The 23,989-nt window shown below is 44.4% G+C and overlaps 1 protein-coding gene across 3 annotated transcripts in view; it reads left to right on the forward strand.

Moving 5' to 3' along the window:
• Nucleotides 1-2,712: 2,712 nt before the first annotated feature.
• The window catches only part of LOC142593160 (protein ELYS-like), a 50,906-nt gene continuing 29,629 nt past the window's right edge, over nt 2,713-23,989 (forward strand). Inside the window, exons 1-8 of one of the 3 annotated variants that reach the window (XM_075706689.1) lie at nt 2,713-2,750; nt 8,234-8,360; nt 11,328-11,581; nt 15,266-15,446; nt 16,238-16,445; nt 17,734-17,850; nt 18,851-18,935; nt 22,890-23,040. In XM_075706689.1, the coding sequence (XP_075562804.1) occupies nt 8,240-8,360; nt 11,328-11,581; nt 15,266-15,446; nt 16,238-16,445; nt 17,734-17,850; nt 18,851-18,935; nt 22,890-23,040 (1,117 nt within the window). In that variant the 5' untranslated portion in view covers nt 2,713-2,750; nt 8,234-8,239. Of the gene's footprint in view, nt 2,751-4,637; nt 4,675-7,910; nt 7,948-8,233; nt 8,361-11,327; nt 11,582-15,265; nt 15,447-16,237; nt 16,446-17,733; nt 17,851-18,850; nt 18,936-22,889; nt 23,041-23,989 lie in introns of those variants that run through there. The other 2 variants (XM_075706690.1, XM_075706688.1) reach the window with 2 other exon arrangements.

A 23,989-nucleotide genomic window follows, 5' to 3' on the forward strand; every position in this document is an offset into this window, starting at 1 on the left:
GAGGTGGGTGTCTGCTAGTCGTCTTTGAGTCATGCGCCTTAGATGGTTTGCATAGACTATATTCTAGATTGTTCAGTGGAAATGTTTTATTTGGAGGGTTTTTTCTTCTGAATTTTGTGTTGAATAAATTTGTGTCCTGAAAGAAACTCCGAGTCTAACAGGGAGTCCTTGCTGTGATGGGAAACAGATTAGTCCTTACTTACAAGAAGCTATTGTTCTGAAACAGTATACAGGAATCTCAAGTAGGATCATTTAGTGTTATTAGTTGGTTCATTTTTTTTTCACTAAACCTTTTTGAGCATGCATTACTGTGTTGCGGGTTTAAACATTCATCTCAAAGTTTAGCTGCTTTGCTCTAAAATCAGTTAAACTCATTATGGATGTGCTGAAGAGGTCTGGAATGCAAGAACTGGCTTGTATTCTGATTTTCACTCTTACCGTTCTTAGGGTATTTTAGGACATACATGTGGGAGTGTAAGAGAGAAGGTAGGTATTAAACTGCTGGAGTGACACTTAATAGCTCTGGTATTTTCTGGACAATTTGTAAATTGTAATGAAAATTATCTTCATTGTGATGTGCAATGAATCTCTTTGTGAAGGATACTATGTGGGTTGGAGAAAAAACAGCATGAAAGTGAAAATTCTGTTAAAATGCCGAAGACCAAAATACTCTCCTTTTGTTTTTAAAGTTGAAAACAGAAGACTTAGTCCCTTAGTTTAAATGGAGGGATGAAAAGAAATTATGCTGCGGGCACTATTGTAAGTTCAGTGAGCTTTACTTCACTTGTGACAACAGCGAAACACTCATGTAAAAGAAATTAGTTGGCTGCCATTTAAGTATGTTAGGGACTGCATTATGCTCTGTTGAAGCTGGGAGGGCTAATGGATTTCTTTCACTTAAGATAAGTATAAAAAAAATGGAGCTCTTTTGGTAGCTGAAATAAAAGGAGTACCATATTCTGAACAGGCATGTGCAGATTGATTAGAAACTGTCTTCTGCATGTTGATGTAGATTTGAATACACATGATAAAAAAGAACAAAACACCTAGGCCTTGGCTACCTGGAGAAAAAGATGGGGTCCTAGTGGCAGTTGTTAGGTGAAAAGGGTGTTGGAAATATCTTCTCTCATCTAATTCTTGCTCAGTACAAGAAAGTGGGACTTTGCTCATTCTTTGTACAAACGGTGTTGCACAAGAGATACATCAGTCTGTTATCACCATCTCATCCTGACACAACATCCAGAACATCAAAAGTCATGAACTAGGATTCAACAAACAGTAATTCACAAGTACAGCAATACTTCTGTCTCCTAACATTGCTGATGTTCTACTTCCAAGAGGCAAAACCTGAAAGGGTAAGTATCTTGCCAAGGTACTGGTGACATGTACCTTGTGTTGTAAAGTAAATGGAAAGAAGGTCACAACTCAGTTTGGCAAATCGACACGAAGAACTATCATCACGATGGTTGTAAAGAATAGTTTTTTACAGGTAAGTACCTCCAGCTGTCCTCTCTTCAGTAGCGAATGCATGCAATAGTCATGGTTTCTGTTAGTAAAGAAATGCTTATTTATGCGGCCATATGGGTATTTTTTTAGTCTAAAATTTTATCTAATGTCTAGAGCTAATCTACTGTAAGTATTTTTAATTGCCAGTACTATTTCATTAAAGTCCAGCTATGTTCCTGCTTCCTTGCTGTTTATACCTTTGCAGTCAAGTAGGAACAACTGCAATAAACTAGAGAACAGGACTCAAGCATGCCTGGAAACCCGTTTCTTTACAAAATGTACGAAGTCCTCTTCTCATTGGCACTTAGCATATTTTATGAGCAAATACTCCTGGCATAAACCCCATTCGGACTGCTGAAGGACGTTAATACAGAACCGCTGCCTTTACAGACACCTCACACACTGGTACCAGGCTTAAGCTTCACTGAATTACGGTTGCATCTTCTCCTGAGTTTTCACCTACACTGCCAAGATTGTAGTTGTTGCTGAAACAGCTGTGCTGGGAAGAGTCTGTGATGAGATGTAAAAAACCACAAACCAAGCCTGCGAACTGCTAGCGAGGAGTTCGATTTCCAGCCTAAGCTTGCCAGGAGTGGAGCCCAATGGTGAGGGGTGCTGACCCTGCCAGCGGGGCCTCGCACCTGGGGAGGGCTGAGCTCCTCTGAAACCCATTTTCAGCAGCAACCAAGCGCCCCAGGGAGGACAGGCGGCCCCTGCAATGAGGGGGACACGCGTTGGCAGGGCTTGCCCTCGCAGCCCATCTCCCCGCCATGGCGGGCTCCCTCTTGGCAGGACAGGGGGCAGGCCCAGCCCCAGGGGTGAGATGCTGTGGGCCAAGAGCAGGCTCTGCCGGAGCGTGTGGCTTTGCCGTGAGTGGGAGTGCTCCCCGTGGGCTCGGGGGTCGCCCCCCTTCCGGATCCCCGCCGGCTGAGGTGGCCGCGGGGGCCCGAGGTAAAACGCTGCCTCGCCTACACCCCCATCGGAAGACACGCGCGGTGGTAGGCCAGGAACTACAGTTCCCGGCGAGCACCGCGCGAAGCCGGCCCGCACCGGAAGGAAGCCGGGGCGGGGAGCGGAAGCGGCTGGCGGCGCGGCACCCTGGGACACGGAGTCCGGCGGCGGCCTCCGCCCGGGGCCGTGCCCGCCAATTTGAAAATTCCCGCGGTGGCAGCTGCAGCTCTCGCGAGAACTCCGCCCCCCGCCCCACCCCGCCCCGCCCCCCGCGCGGCGGGTGAGCGAGCGAGGTGGGTGCCCCGCGCGCGCGCGCGCGCGCGAGGGGGTAGGGGGGAGGGGAGCGGCGCGCGCTGTAGCGCGGGGAGCGAGGGCGGAGCGGGCTCGCGCGGTTGTGCGGGAGCCGAGCGTGGCGCGGCCGGGCAGGCCCGGGGCAGGCGGAGGCCGCGACAGCCGCTGCGGGAGATGCCGCCGCCCTCATCGGCACGTACGGGGGAAAAAACGGGCTGGGGGGGGAGGGGGGGCGGGCAGGAGGGAACGGCGCGGGGAGAAGAAGGCGGAGGTGGCGGCGGCGGTGCCCGCCCGCCCAGCTTGCTTCCTTCCTTCCTTCCTTCCTTCCTTCCTTCCTTCCTTCCTTCCCTCCGTCCCCCGCAGCCGCGGGCACCGGCTGCTCCCGAGGCGGCTAGGCCAGCACCGCCGCCGCTGGCGCAGCGCGGGCCCGGCGGGGGCCCTGGGCGGGCCCGGCCGCCGCCGCCCGGCCCCTTATGTAAGTGACCGCGGGGCTGCGGTGCCCTGCCCGCCACACGTGGCCCGGCGGCGGCGGGGGAGGCCGGGGCGGCCGGCGGCGCGGCCTGGGCAGCGCACATGGGGGGCGGCGGCGGTGTGCGAGGCCCCGCAGCCGGGAGGCGAGCGGCGGAGCCGGGGGGGCGTGGGAGATGCGGCGGCGGCTGCCGCCGGGAGCTTGCTTTCCCTCCTGCCCGGCCGCCCCGCGCACGCCCCCGCCTCTCGCTCCTCCGGTTACTTTTTGGAAGGTCTTTCTTTTCTTTCTTCCAATTTTCTTTGCCTCCCCTCCTTCGGTGTCGTTTTCCAGGAGGAGGCGGGAACTTGGCTGGCTGCGTAGAGCGGCGATCGCGGGAAGAGGTCTGGGTGTAATGGGGAGAGCGCAGCTTTACAGCAATCCAGCGCTTTTTTTTTGGGGGGGGGGGGGGGGGGGTGTCTCTTGATTTTTTGCATGAAGCATGCGTCACGCGGCAAAGTTGCTGGCTTCAACAAAAGTGCTTGATTTCTTCCTCAATAAACCGTGACTGCAGGTCTGGAGCTTCTGCCAACAGCAAGAAGCGTGGTGTCAGTCTTTCAGGTCCTTTCAGGTCTAGTAATTGCTTCCTGATCATGTTTGGTAAAATTATGGGAAATGTAGGGACTTCATTCTCTGGGGAATGCTGAACCCCGTTTAGGGTGTGTGGCTAAACGTGGTAGTTCAGGTGCCACCGTAGGCCCGTCAGTCTGGATGGTTGTATCGGTCTGGATGATTGTATCGGTCTGGATGATTGTATCGGTCTGGATGATTGCATTGGTCGTGGCTGGCAGCTGCCACATGTGTCTGGGCAGGCAGTGCTGTATCCCGCTCTGCTGAGGACAGCTCCTCGTTCGCTTACTGCATCAACTTGTCTTCCTGCATTGATTTGCCTGGGGTTTGCTTTTTGAAGACAGTGAAATGAACTCAGTCGGGCTTGTATTAATTTTGTGTCTTCTACTGAGGAAGCTGTTGGCTATAGTTTTAGAGAAACAATGGTGACAAGCCTTTGCTGGTGTGGTGCTGTTTTACTTGTGCGGTGGAGAGAATACTTAGATTGGTAGGAAAGAGTCACCAAAAACCGAGGCCGCTTGCATGTGTTGCAAACATTGTTGCAGTTCAGCTTGTCAGGTTGCTGTTTGTAAAAGTATGTTTATGTATTGTCTCTGTTATTCTAGTGGCTTTTCAGACTAAAACTTAGGGTTTGGATTAAATGTAGGGGTTTTGCCTGAAACATCGGGGGGGGGGGGGGGTTTCTGCCTAAGTGGGAAAGAAATGACACAGTGGTACTCACTAAATCACCCGCTAACTCACTTGCTAAACCCTCTTTCTGCAGGAGTAAAATATGGCAAAGTGCAAATTCACTGAACCTGACTACTAAGGTGCAGAAAGTGTCTTTTCCATCTACTGCTCCTCCAGTGCTTGTGAGTTGCTTCCCGTTTTTCTGGGGAAAATGTCACTGAACCAGTCATTAATAATAATAATAATAATAATTCAAAAAATTCTGTAGTTGTCATCTTTACCTGTTACTCAACAAAGTTGATGCCATTTTTCTTAAGAGAACTTGGTTTTCCTTCCATTTCTTCTTCTTTGGCTTCTTCCCACTCTTTGTCCTGTTTGCTTAGCAAATGTGATCTGAATAGTGTCGCCCAGTGTTGTCCGTTCTCTGGTCGCCAAGTAACACTTCCCTGAAATCACTCTAGCTTCCACAGCTGGCTGAATGAAAGAATGATGCCTGTCAGCTGCAGGCTTTCTCAGTGAGATAGTGAGCCTCTACGTGCAAGAGGGAGTTAAAAGTTGACCGAGTGTGTCCTGGGTGCTGTCCATTCTAAAAGTAAAGGGTTTTTTAGCTCTCCTTGCAAACCAAGCGTGTAGTTTCACACGTGCATGAGCTAGCATAACGGCTTACTGCGACAAAATGGAGATGGACAAGTTCCCTCTCCTTCTTCCCAGTGCACTGTCCTGCCTCCTTCCTTGTGCCGACTTTTATGCTTGCTAGTTCTCTCTGCAAGCCAGTTTAACTCTCTAACCTGGTGGAAAACGATCTATTTTTCTGGGTTGGTTTCCGGCCTGCTTAGGGAGTTAACTTGGCTCATGAAGTGCTCTAGAAAGTATTCAAGTCAGCGCAAGGTAAGCCACAGGAATACAGCAGTAGAATGAAGGAGCAGGTGGAGAGATGGGAGGCAGGAGCAAGGCCTCTCTTTTGGTGGCAGGGAAGTCAACATGTTTTGTGATGTCATCTCTTCAGCTGTGACTGACCATATTTTTCACTTTTTCTTCAGTGAGCCCATAACGTTGGCCTTTGAAACTGATTTTCATGTACTGCGTCAGTCAAAACTGACATCCCAGAACTCTGACTTGGCTGGGTGTGATTCTGCTTGAATGTGTAATTTCTCTTCATCTGGGTTTTTTTCGGTTTTGTGTGTTGTAGTTTTTTGGGTTTTTTTTTCCCCCTGGAGCTCATTAATCCAAAAATCTCTCATCAGTCTATGAGTTGTGGCATGTTCATTTCTTTGGAAATAGTTCATGCTGTTTGGGAATCATAAGTACCTGGAGTGAAGAAGAATGGTAATCTAGGCAACCTGTATACAGACCACTTTGGTATAGGATACAGCTGGCAGGCTGGATTCTGGTTTACTCCTGAACATGGAGTAAGCCTGTGGCGTTTTACGCTAATCTGATTCCTACCAGACAGAAATAGGAAAGTGATTGTGGTAATTGTTTTCAAAGAGAGCAGAAATGCAGTTAGTGTTGGCTATCTCTCTCAAAGGAGAAGCTTCATGCCTTTAACCTCTCTAACTATTTTCCCACTGTTTTGATTTCCCAGTAATCCTTGGTTTAACTTAGCAGACTGATGCAAGCAAAATGTCCTAGTAACTGGATCACTATATCTATTGTTCATAATTCATTATGGATTTTACCTTCCTAGTTCCATAATGCCAAGCCAGATGTCTAGAAAAAAAATATTTAGAATGCCCGTTGGCTTACCAGAGGAAACTTGGGCACGCCTGATGCTCCAGCATTTTCACGTGCTTTTATACGCAGTTAATAACTGCAGCATGGTTAAATTTAAAGTTACATGAATGGTTCAGGTGCTGGGGTGTTACTTATTTGATAGTTCTGTTGGAGTGCTAAGCACATTTGATGTGTGCTGTAGACAGGCCTGTGCTGTGTCAAGGTGTGAGCTTCCACCAGAGAATTCTTTCTGATTTGGTGGGGAGTTTGGGGAGGTGAGTGGTTTGTTTTTAAACGCGAATCTCCCCAGTAGAGTATCTTAAAATTTGATTTCCAGTTTGGCCACACAAAGCTGTGTGCTCTTGGCCTGTCCAGGTAGGCAGTGGCAAGGGCAGGGTGACTCAGGGTGACTCACGGAGAGCATGCAGTTGGGAATTTTTCTTGAATGCTGTTACCTGCCCTACCGGAAGATACTTGTTTGCTCTTTTTCTTAAAACTATCTTGCTACTAGTAGAATATATTCTGTTAGTAATCATGAAGTACTTACCACGCAGACTTGTTTTTTAGGCATGTCCATGCTTATTTACAAAAAAGATTTAGTTTTTTTTAGTCACTGCAATCGCATACGTTCCTTTTGGAATTTTGCGCTGTTTTCTAAAATTCCTTAATATATGTTGTCATAGCCAATGTTCTCCCTTAAAGCAGGATTGACCAGCTGAATATTTTAAAATAGGCTACTTTGGCAGGGGGCGGGGGGGGCTTGGTTGTTCAGTGTTGTCACTACTGATCTGGACGATGGGGCAGAGCATACCCTCAACAGGCTGGCTGATGGTACAGAGCTGGGAAGAGTGGTGATACACCGGCGGGTGATGCTGCCATCGAGAGGGACTTTGACAGGCTGGAGAAATGGGCTGACAGGCACCTCGTGCAGTTCAGCAAGGGGAAGCGCGAAGTCCTGCACCTGGGGAGGAACAGCCCCGTGCGCCGGTATATACTGGGGGCTGCCCAGCTGGAAAGCAGCTTGGCAGTAAAGACCCTGGGTGTCCTGGTGGACACCAAGTTGACCGTGAGCCAGCAACGCGCCCTTGCGGCAAAAGCGGCTGACGGTATCCTGGGCTGCGTGAGGAGGAGTGTTGCCAGCAGGTGGAGGGAGGTGGGGGAGGCAGGTAAGCCTCCTACTTCATCATGTAAATCACTTCAGCTTTTAAGTTTTTCCATGAAAAAATCTACCTTGACATACTGAAATGTGAACTCTGTGGAGCACCTACAGCAGTGTGGAAACTGTCTGAAAGGCTTAGAAACTTTTGTGAAATACTGCCGAGATGTGGTAAGGACATGCAATAGGAAGGAAAGGACCGGAGTAAGGAATGTGAGGCTTTAAGTATAGAAAAAAATCAGTGCTTTAAAGCGCTGTGTTACGTTTACGTCGTAAGTGTCTGGAAAGCTCCTATCTGACTGATGAGCTGTGAAAGTCTGTATTGCTTGTCATGTGAAAATATCAACAGTAGCTTTTGTGGAAAAATTTGAGAATGAAGGTAGTTAAGAGCTTAGTGTTCTTTAATGTTCAAAATAAGCATGCAAAAAGAGAACAAGACATAAATGATGCGTGAAATCTACTAGAAAACAATTGACAATAAATAATAAATTAAAAAATCAAGGGAAAGGACAAATGGAAACTTATACCCATCGCTGAGAAGCTCGGTGAAATATGATTTTTCTCAGACTGCATCTTACTGATCTATGTGAGTAGACTCGAACTCAGCATATTGGGTTTTTCCCTGTTCTTTATCTTGTCAACACCTCTGCGTCCCTTTTTGTTGGTGATCTCATAGGCATCAGAAAAGCAAAGGATTCTCCTTTTGCTCTGCTGTGAGATCAAGAACTGTCTTGAGTGCCATTTTTTGAAGGAAAAGAGCTACAGGAGATGGATAGGCGATTATTCACTGCATACTGATGAAACTGTTGTCAGTCTGAAAAATACTTATGGGTGACATGAGTCTACTTTTGCATTTTTGTCTTTATTTACAGTGAAGAATGCGAGACCTAACGGCTCAGGTAACAAGCAGTCTGCTGCAGTTCCCAGAGGTGACTATTCAGGCACTGGGGGAAGATGAGATAACCCTAGATTCTCCACTGTGCGGGAAGTTTTCTGGAGGTGAGTGTTCTCCTTTAAATGGGGTCTTGGCATAAAGCTGTTATTGCCTGGAGGTTACTCGAAGCATAGGGTCATAGGATCAACTGTGTCAGGTTGGTGCTGTTAAGATGCATCAGGTTTTGAGAGAACAAAAAGGAGGCTTTAACTATTAGAAATGGTAATGTGAAGACATTAGCATAGTTAAACTTTGAAATTAGAACAACCTGCACCAATCTTGCGCATCTTTGCCTCTGTGTTTAACAGCCAGACCGGTCATCCCCAGGGTACTCAGGCCCCTGAGCTAGAGGATAGGGATGGGGACCAGAATGGAGCCCACATAGTCCAGGAGGAAGCAGTTAATGACCTGCTATGCCACCTAGACGCTCACAAGTCTATGGGGCCAGATGGGATCCACCCAAGAATACTGAGGGAGCTGGCAGAGGAGCTTTTCAAGCCACTTGCCATCATCTATCAGCAGTCCTGGTTAACAGGGGAGGTCCCTGATGACTGGAGGCTTGCCAACATGACGCCCATCTACAAGAAGGGCCGGAAGGAGGACCCGGGGAACTACAGGCCTGTCAGCCTGACCTCGGTGCCGGGGAAGATTATGGAGAGGTTCATATTGAGTGAACTCAACAGGTAAGTGCAGGTCATCCAGGGGATCAGGCCCAGCCAGCATGGGTTAATGAAAGGCAGGTCCTGCTTGACCAACCTGATCTCCTTTTATGACCTGGTGACCCGCCTGGTAGATGATGGAAAGGCTGTGGATGTCATTTACCTGGACTTTAGCAAAGCTTTTGACACCGTCTCCCATAATATTCTCCTTGGGAAGCTGGCAGCTCATGGCTTGGATGGGCATAGTCTTTGCTGGGTAAAAAACTGGTTGGGTGGTTGAGCCCAGAGAGTAGTTGTAAATGGAGTTAAGTCCAGTTGGCATCCGGTCACGAGCGGTGTTCCCCAGGGCTCTGTTTTGGGGCCAGCCTTGTTCAATATCTTTATCAATGATCTGGATGAGGGGATTGAGTGCACCCTCAGTAAGTTTGCAGATGACGCCAAATTGGGTGGGAGTGTCGATCTGCTGGAGGGTAGGATGGCCCTGCAGAGGGACCTGGACAGGCTGGACCGATGGGCTGAGGTCAACTGTATGAGGTTTCACGAGGCCAAGCGTCGGGTCCTGCACTTGGGTCACAACAACCCCATGCAGCGCTACAGGCTTGGGGAAGAGTGGCTGGAAGGCTGCCTGGCTGAAAAGGACCTGGGGGTGCTGGTCGAGATCTGGCTGAACATGAGCCAGCAGGGTGCCCAGGTGGCCAGGAAGGCCAACAGCATCCTGGCTTGTCTCAGGAATAGTGTGGCCAGCAGGAGCAGGGAGGTGATTGTCCCCCTGTACTCGGCGCTGGTGAGGCCGCACCTGGAATCCTGTGTCCAGTTTTGGGCCCCTCACTACAAGAAAGACATTGAGGTGCTGGAGCATGTCCAGAAAAGGGCAACGAAGCTGGTGAAGGGTCTGGAGCACAGGCCTTATGAGGAGCGGCTGAGGGAACTGGGGTTGTTTAGCCTGGAGAAGAGAAGGCTGAGGGGAGACCTTATCGCTTTCTACAACTACCTGAAAGGAGGTTGTAGTGAGGTGGGTGTTGGTGTCTTCTCCCAAGTAGTTAGTGATAGGATTAGAGGAAATGGGCTTAAGCTGTGCCAGGGGAGGTTTAGGTTGGAAATTAGGAAAAATGTCTTTACGGAAAGGGTGGTCAAGCATTGGAACAGGCTGCCCAGAGAGGTGGTGGAGTCCCCATCCCTGGAAGTGTTCAAAAAACGGGTAGATGTGGCACTTTGGGACATGGTTTAGTCTAGTCTACCCTTGATTGGCTTAGAGTAGACTTGGTAGTGTAGGTTAATGGTTGGACTGGATGATCTTAAAGGTCTTTTCCAACCTAAATGATTCTATGATTCTATGATTTAATTTACTTAAAATTAATTTACTTAAACTTGTGGAGTCAGTGAGCCCTCCTTCATTTCTAATTAAATAGAAGGCAGTTTTCCAAAAAGTAATAGTGTTGTTTTGGGCTGTATTTATTTGTACCAGCTCAAGCTCTATGACCATCATAACATCACGTGCAGAAATAGTTCTTCTATAGCGTTACAGAGGCAGAACCCCCTGCTTTTTCTTTTCTAGTCTGAATGAAAACAGAAGGAAGAGGATACCGCTGTGAAGCACTGCAGCCATATTTCCATAGTGCTTAATAGGATGCAGATGAGTACCCAGTGAGAGGTGCTGAAAGTGGCTAAGCAGATTAGGCAGGTGACTTTCTAGGTGATCTGAAAGTACAGCTGGCTGCCTAGCTGGATGTTTAGGCTTCTGTAGAATCAGGTAGAATTTCTGTACCTGAGTGTAAGTGCAGTAATTGAGTTAATACTTCCTTTGAGTTTGAAGTAGTTCAGTGAAACAAAATGTGTTAAATTCTTGCTGTGATCAGTATGTGTAAAAGTTTGAATTTACTCATGCACTGCCCATTTTGAGATAAGTTCTTGGTGAAGTCCTAATCCCTGCTCAAAGTAGGCACGTGTCAAGTCAAATTCATAAACTAAAATGAATTGGTTTAGGTTTGTTATATCTGAAGTATGCTTTAAGACTTGTATTCCTGTATGTATTTAGATGATTTAGAGCAAAAGCAAGCCAAATATGGTATAAAGAGTGTAGACGAGTATATTGTAATCTTTATCCCAAACAATCAAAATTCTTCAGTGCAGGAATGACAAGTAAAAATGCAAAATTATAAGGTGGTTAATTTTAAGATGTATTGCTTGGGGATTTCAATGGGTGATGTTAAAGAATTGACCAGAATTAGGTAAGTCAGTCTTCCTCTGTTAGGTACTTTTATTGAAGGAAAGGGCCAGTGACTGTGATTTCCGCCCCCCCCCCCCCCCGCCCCCCCAGTTGTTTTCAGTCTCCTGTTGGAAACTTGCTTTAGTCAGCTTCCTTTTCTCTTACAGGGAGAAATGGCCTGGCATGGTTGGCGTGCGGTCCTCAGCTTGAGGTAGTGAACTCTGTGACAGGAGAGCGGCTCTCTGCATACCGTTTCAGTGGAGTAAATGAACAGCCTCCCACTGTTCGTGTGGTAAAGGAGTTTTCCTGGCAGAAGAGAACTGGACTGCTGGTTGGCTTGGAAGAAGCAGAGGGAAGTGTTCTATGTTTGTACGACCTTGGAATATCAAGAGTGGTTAAAGCAGTTGTTCTTCCAGGAAGGGTACGTACTTCTGAATCGGAGAAATGAAGCTTTTTATGTTGTTAGGTGCTGCATAATCCTGTTTCAGGAAAAGCTTTGGAGCGTCTCTTTGTAGGACGTATTTTTTCTATATTGCATTAACATACTCTCTCTTCAGAGTATCCAGTCAAGAGAGCCTTGATGTAAAATCTTGGGCTTAACGGTACCATTATCTTTTGAGTTTACTGATAAAGATTGAGTTTACTGATAAAGATGAACCCAAGTTTTCTGGTTTTATTGTAGAGGATGTAGTTACATAATTCCCCACTTCCACAAAAAGGCATTGAAAACTCTCTTTTTTTTGGCCAGAGTGAAAAAGAAAAAAACAAAACAAAAACAAAACACTCATTAAAGTGTCTGTAATATACATTTCCGAAATGGTTACTTTCTGTCATAATACCGTCTTTCAAATATCTCAGATTTCCATAGTGCTGTAAATGACTTAGTGTGAGATTCATGGGAATGTGTCTAGCAAGCGGGTGACTTGAGAGCCAAACACATTTTTGTGTTGACATAGGAGAGGGAAGAAGAGCCTTTACTGAGTTATCAGACAGATTGTTGAAAGATTGCCTTTCAGTCTGAAGTCGTTGAATCTCTGCTTATTGAATATTGTGTTTGTGTAGATGGGATACACTGGTGTAATGTTGCCAATTTTTTCTGCCTTCTGTAACCTGTAAACTCAAAGGATGGAATGTCCCCTAAGTCTCATTATCTGAATGTAAACAAGAATCAGCAGAAGTTAATAGAACATCAAGATTCACTATATTTTTATAATTGTAGAATCTGCAACAAGTAAATCCTTCTTTATTACTCGGCTTTCCATAACGTGGTTTGGTTTGACTTGCTAGAATACAGGTGGAGTTTTGTTTGTCGGTACTGCTACAGTGTCATCACTAGTAGTAAGCATTTGTAAAGGAAAGGTTAAGAAGGATCACCTCACGCATTGAATCTATGTCTACAGAAGTGATTTGAAATAGAATGTAGTTATAACTGTCAGTTGTAGTAGGGAGGTTTCCTACACCACAACAAAGGGGTTCAGGAGAAAATATGAAGAAGCCTTGAGGGGAAAGTTGGCTGTTGTGTGATAAGGGTTATGAATTTTGGAATAAAGCCAAAGTTTACCTGAATTTTTGCTCTTATGCCCTGAATGCTCTTGATTACAAGCCTGTTTGGTCTGTTGGTTTCATTTTGCGTCTTATCTTTTTGCTATTAAATTAGTCAGATCAGCACAGACAGGACACAGGTATTGTTAGTTGGACTGTTAACTTTGAAGTTGTGAGTGGGCGTATGGGTAAGCAAAAACACATAGATAAAACTGGCACTTGGCCACTGTCCATATGTTTTGAATTTATTCTGTACCTCATACTTCCAAATTATAGATTACATAATAGGAGTTTTTAATCTGCCTGAATGTTTCTCTGATTTTCACAGTGATTATTTTTAAAAGTAAAATGCAGATCTATTATTAACATCACTTCCTGCAGTTTTTGTCATACTGTTTCAAGGTTTTAGTGAGCACCGTAATTTCTGGACCATTTTCCATGTGGGATCTTCTGTGGACAACTGTTGTACAGATTAATGCTAACTTAGAGTTAACTCTGGCCAAGGTGTCAAGCCGTTAGTGTATTAATACAGGGTATTTATAGTGACTGTATGACTACCTTTTAGTGTAAGAGTAGATGTGTAGTCATTCAGAGAGTAAAGGAATTAGGTTAAAAAACCAAACTCAAAAGCATGGAAAGAATTCTAGCATAATTTTTTTTTGTGGGAGCATCTTTAATTGCCCTCTGGATATACATGTGAAGTGCAGCAGGAAACTGAAAATGTTAGTGGAGTATTATTTGAATCGGATGCTTGTAAAAGCAAATCTGAATTTAAAACATTAATTATATTAAATTAGTTTATAATTGTTGTATATTTCAGAACCATTGAAAGGTATTTTCACAAATGTTCCTGGTTTCTGTGAAGCAGAAGGGTAGCATTCAGAGTCAGTGAGCTGAGAAAAGTTTTCTTTGTTCATTCCCAGAATGAGTTGGCAGCAGTGTAGGAGAATATGAAAAGCCAGCGCATAGTGCAGTGGAAAAATACGCAGTTTCAGGAGCTTCTACATGGAAAATTGAAGTGTTAAAATGGGGAAACATTTTTGGAAGACTGTATGCAAAAATGGAAAAGATTCATTTGGAGCCAGTTGTACAATGAAAAAAAAATCTTGAAAGAAAAAGAAGTTAGAAGCAACACCTGAACTTTGGCTAATTGTGCAGCAAGATACGTACAGTATTTCTGCTTTCCTCACAAGAGTCAAACTTGGAGCAGCAAGAACTCGAATAATCAAAACCCTTTGGATAGTCCTTCGAGTAGCAGAGAATATGGGAGATTTAATTCGATTTATAGGAAATCTGAAACAAAATAAAGTTGTCTAAATTACTGTAAGTACTTCTAAGATGAGAATTCTTGTGACCAAGATGAAAGGTAAATTCTGTAGTAGATTGCCAGGCAGTGTAGTCATAGCAAGAGCCTGACACGGGCGAGGAGAAAACTTTGGGGCTCGGGGGTTTGCTTAGTTTTCCCCACCTCGGGTGGTGGTGGGGATAAAAAAACCTGGACTACCTTGTGATGGTCACCGACTTTGTTGTTTTCTTTTCACGTAGAACTTTGTTGTTGACGTAAAGCTTTCTGCTTTGATTGTGTTGCATTTTGTAAGAAGGCTAAAGGATAGCCCGTGTTCTTTTGTTGTGTAGCTTTAGTGCAGGAGTCTTCCTGTGGTTGTGTGTCTGCTGTATGGGTCAGTATTGCCCTGGGATGCGTTGCAGGTGCCGCCAGGTCTGCCTGAATAAAGACCTTGCAGTGAAGTTGCACGCAGACCGCTTTGTGTGCTAAAGAGCAGCGTGGGCTGCTTCTTTAGTTGGAGTAGCTTTTTATCTAACAAGCTGCTGTTCTTTTGGCTGTTGTTTTAGGCTGGCTTTTTAAAGTTGTGTTAACATTACTAGAAGCGTAGGTGCGCTTTTAAGACTTTCTTGACTTTATCTGGTTGTTATTTTAATTCTAAATGAGGACTAGTGTAAATTTGACTAAGCTAGTATCTCCCTTCGACACTTTGGGCAAATGTTTCAGTGCCATGGAAATGGAGTGTCTGCCATGCAACTTGACCGCTGCCTCATCTGACTTGGAGCTGTGATTTATCCTAATACCTCTTTGGCAAAGAAGGCGCAGACGGTATCACAGTGCCGCTGGGCTGTGAGTGGCAGGAGAGCTAGATTTAGTTTTGTCTTTCTCACGTCCCTTGAATAGGATAAAGTTTCTTGCATATAACAAACAGATTTTCTGTGTTTCTGTGTGAGTTAATTACTTCTAAGTAGAAAATGGAAATGGGTAAGCTGTGATAGTAGAATGCACCGCTGAAGTTGATTCTGTTAAATAACTGTAGGGAAGCTAGTAAATGGAAAGCAGCGATGGGTTTTTGCACAGGTGGGTGGTTGGTTTTTTTTCTTTCCTCCCCTTGATGTAGTTGGAAACAATGCTTTGTTTTTAAGTCTTACGACTTAAAAACTAAATACGGGAGTATTTAGTTTCTTGTTTGTGATGGGGTCATTCTGGCTTCACTTTTGAATGATTGCTGCTTTTTAGCTTGTCAAACAGCTTAAATATTAACTTGTAGTTTTCCTGTAGGTGACTGCTGTGGAACCCATAACTAATCACGGAGGAGCCAACGTGAGCACTCGGCACCTACATCAGAGTCTGCGATGGCTCTTTGGAGTGGCAGCAGTGGCTACAGATGTTGGTCATCTACTTCTGGTTGACCTTTGTTTGGATGATGTGTCTTGCAGTCAGAATGAAATAGAAGCATCGGGTAAGCTTGCAGTTTTTAAACTTGAATTTAAAGGTAAGAAAACGTGTGTCTTTCAAATAAACGGTATGCATCGCGCTTTGAAGATACTAGTGTGCAGGCATTTATGACTGTGGATTACAGATGGTGGTTTGACATCGTCTAGCCCTGAACGGGTTAAAAATGGGAGTGGCTGATAGGCCTTGTAATGTTAGAAATGGCCCCCTCCCAGCAGGATGCCTCTGTCACTATGATTCTTGCCAGCGCGGTGTAGGAGTTTTACCATCTGAGTCGGTGCAGCTGCCTGATCGGAAGTTGTGCCAGAGGTGCCCTATTTCTTGGGAATGTTCTTCTGCTTCTGTTAATGGACTTGGGGCACTTTTTAGGCTTGTTTTTTAAAATAAATGCGACTTAGGAGAAGTCGTGCGTTTGGATGAATGCAATGTCTCATTTGTGTGTTCAGATGGCATACGCTGTTTTGGCTATTACAGCAGCGGCTTCAGGAGTTGGTATCGCTTCATATAGCCTCATGATGAGGCCCAAAGTCCTGATCTACAGAGTGCCAAGAAGAATTTGTCTGTGAAGGTTGCAGTTTTACCTGGTTTTGAAATAGGAGTGGGAGCACCTGTCTGGTTAGAGAGATCTTATGTTCTTTGAATACGTACGAAATGGAACTGTCAAAAAAAAAAGTGTTGCATAAATGGGTATTTTTCCTGGGACGGTAGAATGAGAGGATACGCGCTGTCGCGTGGGTGTTCCAAATGCAACATAAATGGCATACCGTTTTAATTTCTTGTGTGGTTTTGTGTGTGTAGATCTAGAAGTTGCCACTAGAATTCCTGCTGAAGTTCCACAAAGAAGAGAAAGCGTGACCAGAGAAGGGAGACATCTCTGCTTTCAATTACAAGATCCTTCAGGAGCAGCAATATCAACCCTGTGCTACATAAGCAGAAGCAACCAGCTTGTTGTGGGTTTTTCAGACGGCTACCTGTCCCTATGGAATATGAAAGCTTTGAAGAGGGAGTAAGTAGGCCTTGGCACTTGGCCGTGCCTGGAGGTGCAGGGGTCTCAATGTTTTGCTTAAGGCGGAAGTATGTTAGTGTCAGGAGAGCTTTTTCAGGGACTGAAATTCTGGGTCTAATCTTGGAATGTTTAGAAATCCTCTTGTGAAAGAACTCTTGAGCCATACACAGCTTAAGTGGACCGCTTTCTCCCCGGCGGGCTGGGATTGTTTTTGCTTATTGTGCGTGTGGCTTGAGGAAGTGTGGAAAACATGCTTCTTTGGGTTCTGTCAGGCAGTTAGGGTGCGATAGAGCTGATTCTATAGGACAGTTTTTTCTATCGGTAGTATTCCGTGAAAGCAGGAAATGTGTGTCATTTCGATGAAAGAGATTTTAAAAATTACTTTTCAGAGCCAGTTCCTGCAATTAGGGCATACACCGAAAGGCTTAAGTGTGTTGTTGATGTGATTTTGGTGCTAATATTCTTTCAAGTGTCTGGGATGGAAGTAGTGAGACATGAAAAATCAGTAGCTGATCTGTGCCTGAAAATACATTCTTTCCTACGTTTCCGCCTTGACCGAAATAAGGGATTGAGCCATTCCAAGGCAATGATGCATGCAAATGAAAGTTTGCTTGGAACACTTGGGGCTGAAAATAAGGGACGTGTAGCTTTGGAAGTAGTAGAGAAATTAAGAGGCGATTTTAACTGCCAAAGAGCAGTCTCACTTGAAATATTTGACCCAATTGAGATCCACTTAAGCAAATCTGCAGTGACCCAGCAGAAACTGTTGGAGGCATCAACAGACAGTGGAGGAATAATGAGGTGGGAAGAATAGATTGTGCAGGTACAAATAAGGTTCCGAAGTCCGGAAGAAAAATGCTTTACATAATCCAAGTAAAGAAAGGAGAAACTACTTCTGTTTGGCATTGTCTGAAATTTTTCAGAAGACACGCTGCATTTTAAGTTCAATATTGAAGTAGGCTACAACAGCAGGAACAGTCTTTTGCCTGGCAGCTGCAGTAATCATTTATGTTTGTCGTCCTCCTCCTCAGGCAGAGGAGGAGATAAACCCAGGTTATTGCGTTTGATGGACAGTAATTTCCTCAGCTCTTGACTGTTGCATTAAAAAGTAGTCGCTTCCTTGACTTGCATGTTTGAGGTGGAAGTATGATCCTCTCTACTTTGAGGATAAGCATGTAAGGTGCTCTTTTCTTGGAAGATGCTTCTACCCTTCTACAAACAGTTAGGGTCAGTAGGCTCACCTTTTTTCTTTTCCTTTTTTTTTTTTTTTTTTCTTTTCAACCTGTAGGCACCACTCTCAGCTTGAAGGAGGAAGGATTCCTGTGTATGCTGTTACTTTTCAAGAGCCTGAGAACGATCCTCGTAATTGTTGCTACTTGTGGGCTGTTCAGTCTACACAGGAAAGGTGAATAAAAACTAACTATAAGCCACGGAGGTGTTTTTGTTTTTTTTTTAAATATTTGTTCGCATACAGCAGATGCATGTATATTTGTTTTGTTTATTCAGCTGTGCAGGAGTCTCTTTCAGGTATGGAAAGTATTAAGCTTACAATGCAATTTTTATGGCATTGTAACAGATGTGAAGAGGGGCCTACTAGTTCCTACCTTCTGCCAGAAGGCAAAGCAACAGTGGCTATGTTTTTGTGCTTGCATTCTTAAATGCCTTCCTCTGTTTCTTGATGACTGCTTCATGATTTGTTTGATATTCGCACCGTGGTATTAAAATACCACTCAACTACTTCTAGTTGAGGCTGCAGATCTAGAACCCTGAGCGTGCCCATGTAACAGCCTGCTGCCCCTAAAGGAGGGAGGTGACAGTGTTGCTGATTACCTTGTGCCAGCTTTAGCAGTCTGTGGAGGGAGCCTTGATGAACCAGTTGAGCTCACCTGGCAGAGGACAGTCACTGTTGAGCAGCAAAGTCAGTGGTTTCCTGCTGGGCTACTGAATCAGATCAGTGCGTGGAAGGGTGCAGTGTATGCAAGAGAGGGACTGGAACTTTGGTGGTAAGGGGAGGGGAGAAAGATCTCTCTCTCAGCATCAGCAAGCTATTTAATCAGCTCAGCTGTTTGTAGAGTGTCAGTCTTCTTAAGTTTGACTTCAGAGCAGTTTTGCTCGAGAACTGTTGACTGTGAAGAGCTATTTCCAACAATCTCTGGTCCATACAACATCTTAAAGCTTTCACATTGTCTGGTTAGCGTTTGCCTCTGCAGCTGTCAGTGTCAAAATTTCCTCCTTTATGCTTTAGCGGCTAAATGTGGCCAACTGCTGTGTTTGAGGAAGTGCTGTTTTTCTTCTCAGCAAGAGCATGCTATTAAGAAAACTTCAGTAGTCTAGATCTAATTAAATGATAACGAGGACTATAAAGCAGCTTTGTAATCAAATTTCATAATTTATGCCCTTTTCAGTGAAGGTGATGTTGTGAGTTTACACCTGTTGCAGCTAGCATTTGGTGACAGAAAACGCTTGGCATCAGGACAAGTCATGTATGAGGTAAGACATGCATGTACGTGAAAGGACGAATAGAGTAATTTTCTCTTAAGTGAGTATCAGTTAAGTTGGCAGAGGTAATATTTACCATCAAAATTCAGAGATGACTGAAAAATATAATCCTTTGCTGTGAGTCTTCTTGGGCATGGCCTTTGTCTGCCCTTTTTGAAAGCAAGTCATACCGCTGGATACTCGATGTTGTGTGTTCCGACTGGATTGATCTGCAGAGAGCCCGTCTAAATTCAGTTCCTGAAGAGGAAGCAGCTTCTACAAATAAAATTAACTCTTTTGGTGTAAACACCAAATTAATGGCACGTAGGAGGGGAAGAGAGGGCTTTGAATAGCTTTGTTTAACCAAACTGCAGACTTGAATAAGCTTGTGTCTGTCTCCCTCTCTTAAAATACGGTCATAGAGCTTTATTCTTTTCTGATCTTGGGTTTGGTAGTCATGTTTTTCTTTTGAGCTCTGTCATCAGGGCTTGAAACGAACTGTGCCTCCAGGGTCTCTTAAGTGTTGATTGTGAAACTTAGGAGGTGTAAAGATAACTCTTTCAACTTTTTGGCTGGGTTACCTGTGAAATCTGCTCTTAAAGCCATCAAAATCTGTACACACAGTAAACAGTGGTATGATTTGGTGAAAAGAGTATACATAAGTTTTTAGAACTGGCTCCAAAGATGGTGTGTTTAAAATGTAGGTGAGGTGTCATTCTATCTCATCTACCGAACAGGTATAAGACGCATGTGTCGAATGTATGATTCTGTTCAGTAGTATGGTTGAAACTCTTCCCAATCTTTTTGAGGGGAAAATAATCTTAATCCAGCGCATTTCTTTCCTCCTATTTTGATATTTTCTCTTGCATATTCTCAGTAGGTATGGAATGAAGTAGGGGTGATTCTTGCATCGTGGTCCTCTGTTTTTATAGGGAGTGTGCATTTTGATTTTTCTGAATGAGTTTAAATTTAGACCTTGTTCCTTCTATGTGGGGAAGGTCCTTTGTTGCCTGTAAATGTTACTTTTGAAGAGGTAAAGGTTAGGTGTTTGGAAAAGGTGGTGTTTCTATAAAAGGCTATTATCTATCACAGTGACAAGGTAGAAGTATCTTCAAGTGATTTGGCGTGTTCTAAGTACGGATGTCACCTCTTTATCTTGATGTGCAATTTTCTGATGACATAAATACACAGTGCTCTAGAGGACCAGAGCACCCTGATAGTTTTTTTAAACTTTAAAAGGGCTTTCATTGCAGTTCCCTTCTGCATGTCTTGTGGTGCTCTAAGCACTTTGGCAGGTTGAGAGTAGAGTTTCTTTAATCTTTCTCCAGTTTAATTTTTGAACTTCTGCTTTGTTTTATCCTCTGCTAAAAGTTTTTTGTAGCTACAGTCTTAGCAGTGGCAAAGGCAATACCTTGTAGTGTGTGCTGCTTTGGAAGAAAACCCAGTTGTCTATATCCTTTCTCTTGCGGCTACTTTGTTGTGTCTCAATATTTAATGTTAAAATGTGGGACCTTTTACTGTTTGTCAGTTCTTTGTCTTGGTCATCTTATTTTCCTGAATAAGATGTGACGAGTGTCATTTTTCACCTCAGAGGGTTGAACTGTTTCATCAGCCTTTAAAAATGGGTCTGCTAGAAATTTCCAGTTGCCACTCTTTTAAAAAAGCACACAAAGGGATTAGATAAAGTTGTGTTTGTGACGTGAGAAAGCTGTGGTGTAGTTAACGTCAGACTTTTTAACCCTCTGCAGAGTGCGCAACCAGTAATACATTGTGAGGTAAGGCTTGTAAGAGGTGTCAGTCACCAGTCTCACCAGATTTGCGATATTTTACTCCTCTGCTGTGTCTGCTTCACTGTGATGAGTATTGTGGAAGATTGGAATGGGAACCGATCTTAGAGGGTAGTTGAAGAGAGAACTAAACAGCTGGACCCTCTGGGGAGAAAAGACAGCTGCTTCAGCTAGCGTCCAGATGAGCCGCTTACACATGTAGCTTCATACCAAGACCTGATAACACCTACTGCCAAAAAAAGACCCAAAAGAACACCCAAAACCCCGAAAGATGCACTGGGACAGGATCTGTGCTCTGCAGTGGACACTTCCAGTCTCAGAACTCTTCCTTGTAGTCACAGATTGGTCAGTACTACATGGCTGTCTGCCTCTGTGACTGGCCAAGTCAAGTTTCTTGTCCATCTCCTGTGGCAGAAAATTTAAGGGTTGTTCCTATTTGCCAGGCCAAGTTTGAGTAAACAAGGAGGAATCTGCTGTTGATCCTTGTTCGTTGAACAGAGTTCACAGGAGCTTGAAAGTCTTGTCTGCTATAGCAGTGCTTTACTTTCCAGGAATCAGACCTGAGGCTATGAAACGGCACGTCTTTGACTTTATATCGTGGTAAAAAGTCACAAATAGGACTTTTGGAATGTGTGGCACTGTCTTTTTACAGATGTGTGTCAAACTTGTGCCTCCATTGCCTTCAAGGCTGCTTTAAATCTGCTCAAGTAACTGAACGTAAAGGTATGTTTAAGTTCTGCTTTCAAAGATCTTTCTTATACTATGTCAGCAGTTGCTAAATCGAGTGCATCCAATCATGATCATGGAGCACATCTGTACCTTGTCCTACACAATACTTGGGGATGAACAGAGTGTACGGTCTCTACGTTCGTAGCAGAGTCTGACCAGTGCATTTCATGTGAAAAGTGTCTTCATATGTTACTGGCCGATAAAGTCATTGCTTAGGATCTTCCATACAGTGGAGTTCCTTAAGTTAGATTTGCTTGCCCCAGTGTGGAAAATTTAAAATACACTGCTTTGCTTCAGAAGTGGTCTTAGGCAGGAGTTGTTTGACACTATTTTGCCCTTCCCCTCTGCCCCAACTTTGGGGGGGCGTGGCTCTGCATATGTGACTAAAAGTTGAAATTTCTAGCTGTTAAAACTCATCCCTAACAGGTTTATGGAGTTTTAGTACTTTATCTGATGAAATGATCTCATTCAGAACAAGATCTTTTATTAAAACTGTTTTTAGTGATTATTCATTCTACAACAAAAATTAGTTTCTTTGCTTTGGCTTCCTGTTAGTTTCTCCAAGAGATAATTTAGATTTTTCTTGTCTACTCTGCATGTGTCTGTTATTTCCCAAGTTACTTGATAAAACAGAGTGAACTGTGCGTGCTTCAGAGCAAATTTTACCATTTTCTTTTTAGTAATGAAAGACTTAATTTTTTTAAAAATTATTATTATTTCTTTTTAGACAGCCTTGATATTTATTAGTAGCATATCCTAGAACCTTTAAGAGAAAGTTTGTCTCTTCTCAGAGTAGGTGAATTGGATGTATCGCATGAGATCATGTGAGAATGTATTGTGTTGTGCCAGTTCATTTTAGAGCTCTGAAAGTTTAGGAAACATGGGTAGAATGTGGTATGATCGATTTTCGGGTTGGTTTTTTTTTGGTGGTGTTTTTTGGGTTTTGGTTTTTTTTTTTAAATTGTAGAGCTGCTATTTGTCCACAGTACACACATTCACATGTTGTATGGTAGACAGTTTGAAGGAATGCTCTATTTGGAAAGACAGTATTTCAGTTAATGCTTACTTAGAAAATGGTGGTGTCGGAGATTCAACACAATCCTGCCAGGGTTTCTGATTATCTCAGAGTAGTTTGCTGAGCCTGTAGCAATTCGTGATCCTAAAGACGTTATCCATGTGCTTCCCACATCTTCTCTGTTTTCCCCTTTTGCTCTTGGCTGTGCTTGGTGAAGGAACTGAGGGATATTTCAGCCATTAGTCTCTGACAAGATTAGAGGAGGAGCTGGTAAGAGCTTACACGGTTTGAGAGAAGATTGTTAATCAGTAAGAAGGTCTCACACCTACTACAGAGAGATGTGCTTTCACTCTATGTTTTTATCTCAAAATGTCCTTTTCTGTCTTTTCTTTTTTTGGTTTTTTTTTTTGTTTGTTTGTTTTTTTTTCTCTGCAGGGTTTGGAATATTGTGATGAAAGGTACAGTTTGGATCTCACGGGTGGAGTCTTTCCCTTGAGAGGGCAGACCAGCAATACCAAATTACTCAGCTGTCAGACCGTAGAAAAATTTCGCAACCATGTTGACAGAGAGGATAGTGTTAATGAAGGTTTGTTCTGATGTCTGTGTTTGGCTATTGTAAAATAAATGGGTTTGGAATCTGAGCAATGAATGCTGTTCTGTACCCACAGTCTGAAAGTCTTAAATATCTGCATAGACTAGCTTGTTGGGCTTATTTAAAAAGAGAAATTGGATGCTTAAGTTATGTGGGATGTCTTTAAGTGAAAAAATAGGTTTTATTTTATGCTTGCTGACATGCTAAAGTGATGTACGGTGGGGTCATGTATAATGCTTGTCAGTCATTTTATTCCTCCAGCTGTTGTCTTTGAACAGTAAGATCATTCTCTCCATTGCTTAGGAATGTTACCTGAACATTTTTTTCCCCTGTTCAAACCTGTGCCTGCACCTGCATCCAGCTGGCAGTCAGTCACAAGTGGTGTTCCCCAGGGCTCAGTGTTGGGGCCAGTTGGGTTTAATATCTTTATCAGTGACCTGGATGAGGGGATCGAGTGCACCCTCAGTAAGTTTGCAGGCGACACCAAGTTGGGTGGGAGTGTCGATCTGCTGGAGGGTAGGATGGCCCTGCAGAGGGACCTGGACAGGCTGGATCGATGGGTCGAGGCCAACTGTATGAGGTTTCACAAGGCCAAGCGTCGGGTCCTGCACTTGGGTCACAACAACCCCATGCAGTGCTACGGGCTTGGGGAAGAGTGGCTGGAAAGCTGCCTGGCTGAAAAGGACCTGGGGGTGCTGGTCGAGATCTGGCTGAACATGAGCCAGCAGTGTGCCCTGGTGGCCAGCAGCAATCCTGGCTTGTCTCAGGATTAGTGTAGCGAGCAGCAGCAGGGAAGAGATCATGCCCCTGTGCTCAGCACTGGTGAGGCTGCTCCTCGAATACTGTGTCCAGTTTTGGGCCCCTCAATACAAGAAAGACATTGAGGTGCTGGAGCGTGTCCAGAGAAGGGCAACAGAGCTGGTGAAGGGTCTAGAGAACAAGT

This window comes from Pelecanus crispus, chromosome 3 (genome assembly GCF_030463565.1).
Source record: "Pelecanus crispus isolate bPelCri1 chromosome 3, bPelCri1.pri, whole genome shotgun sequence".
Taxonomy (NCBI): domain Eukaryota; kingdom Metazoa; phylum Chordata; class Aves; order Pelecaniformes; family Pelecanidae; genus Pelecanus; species Pelecanus crispus.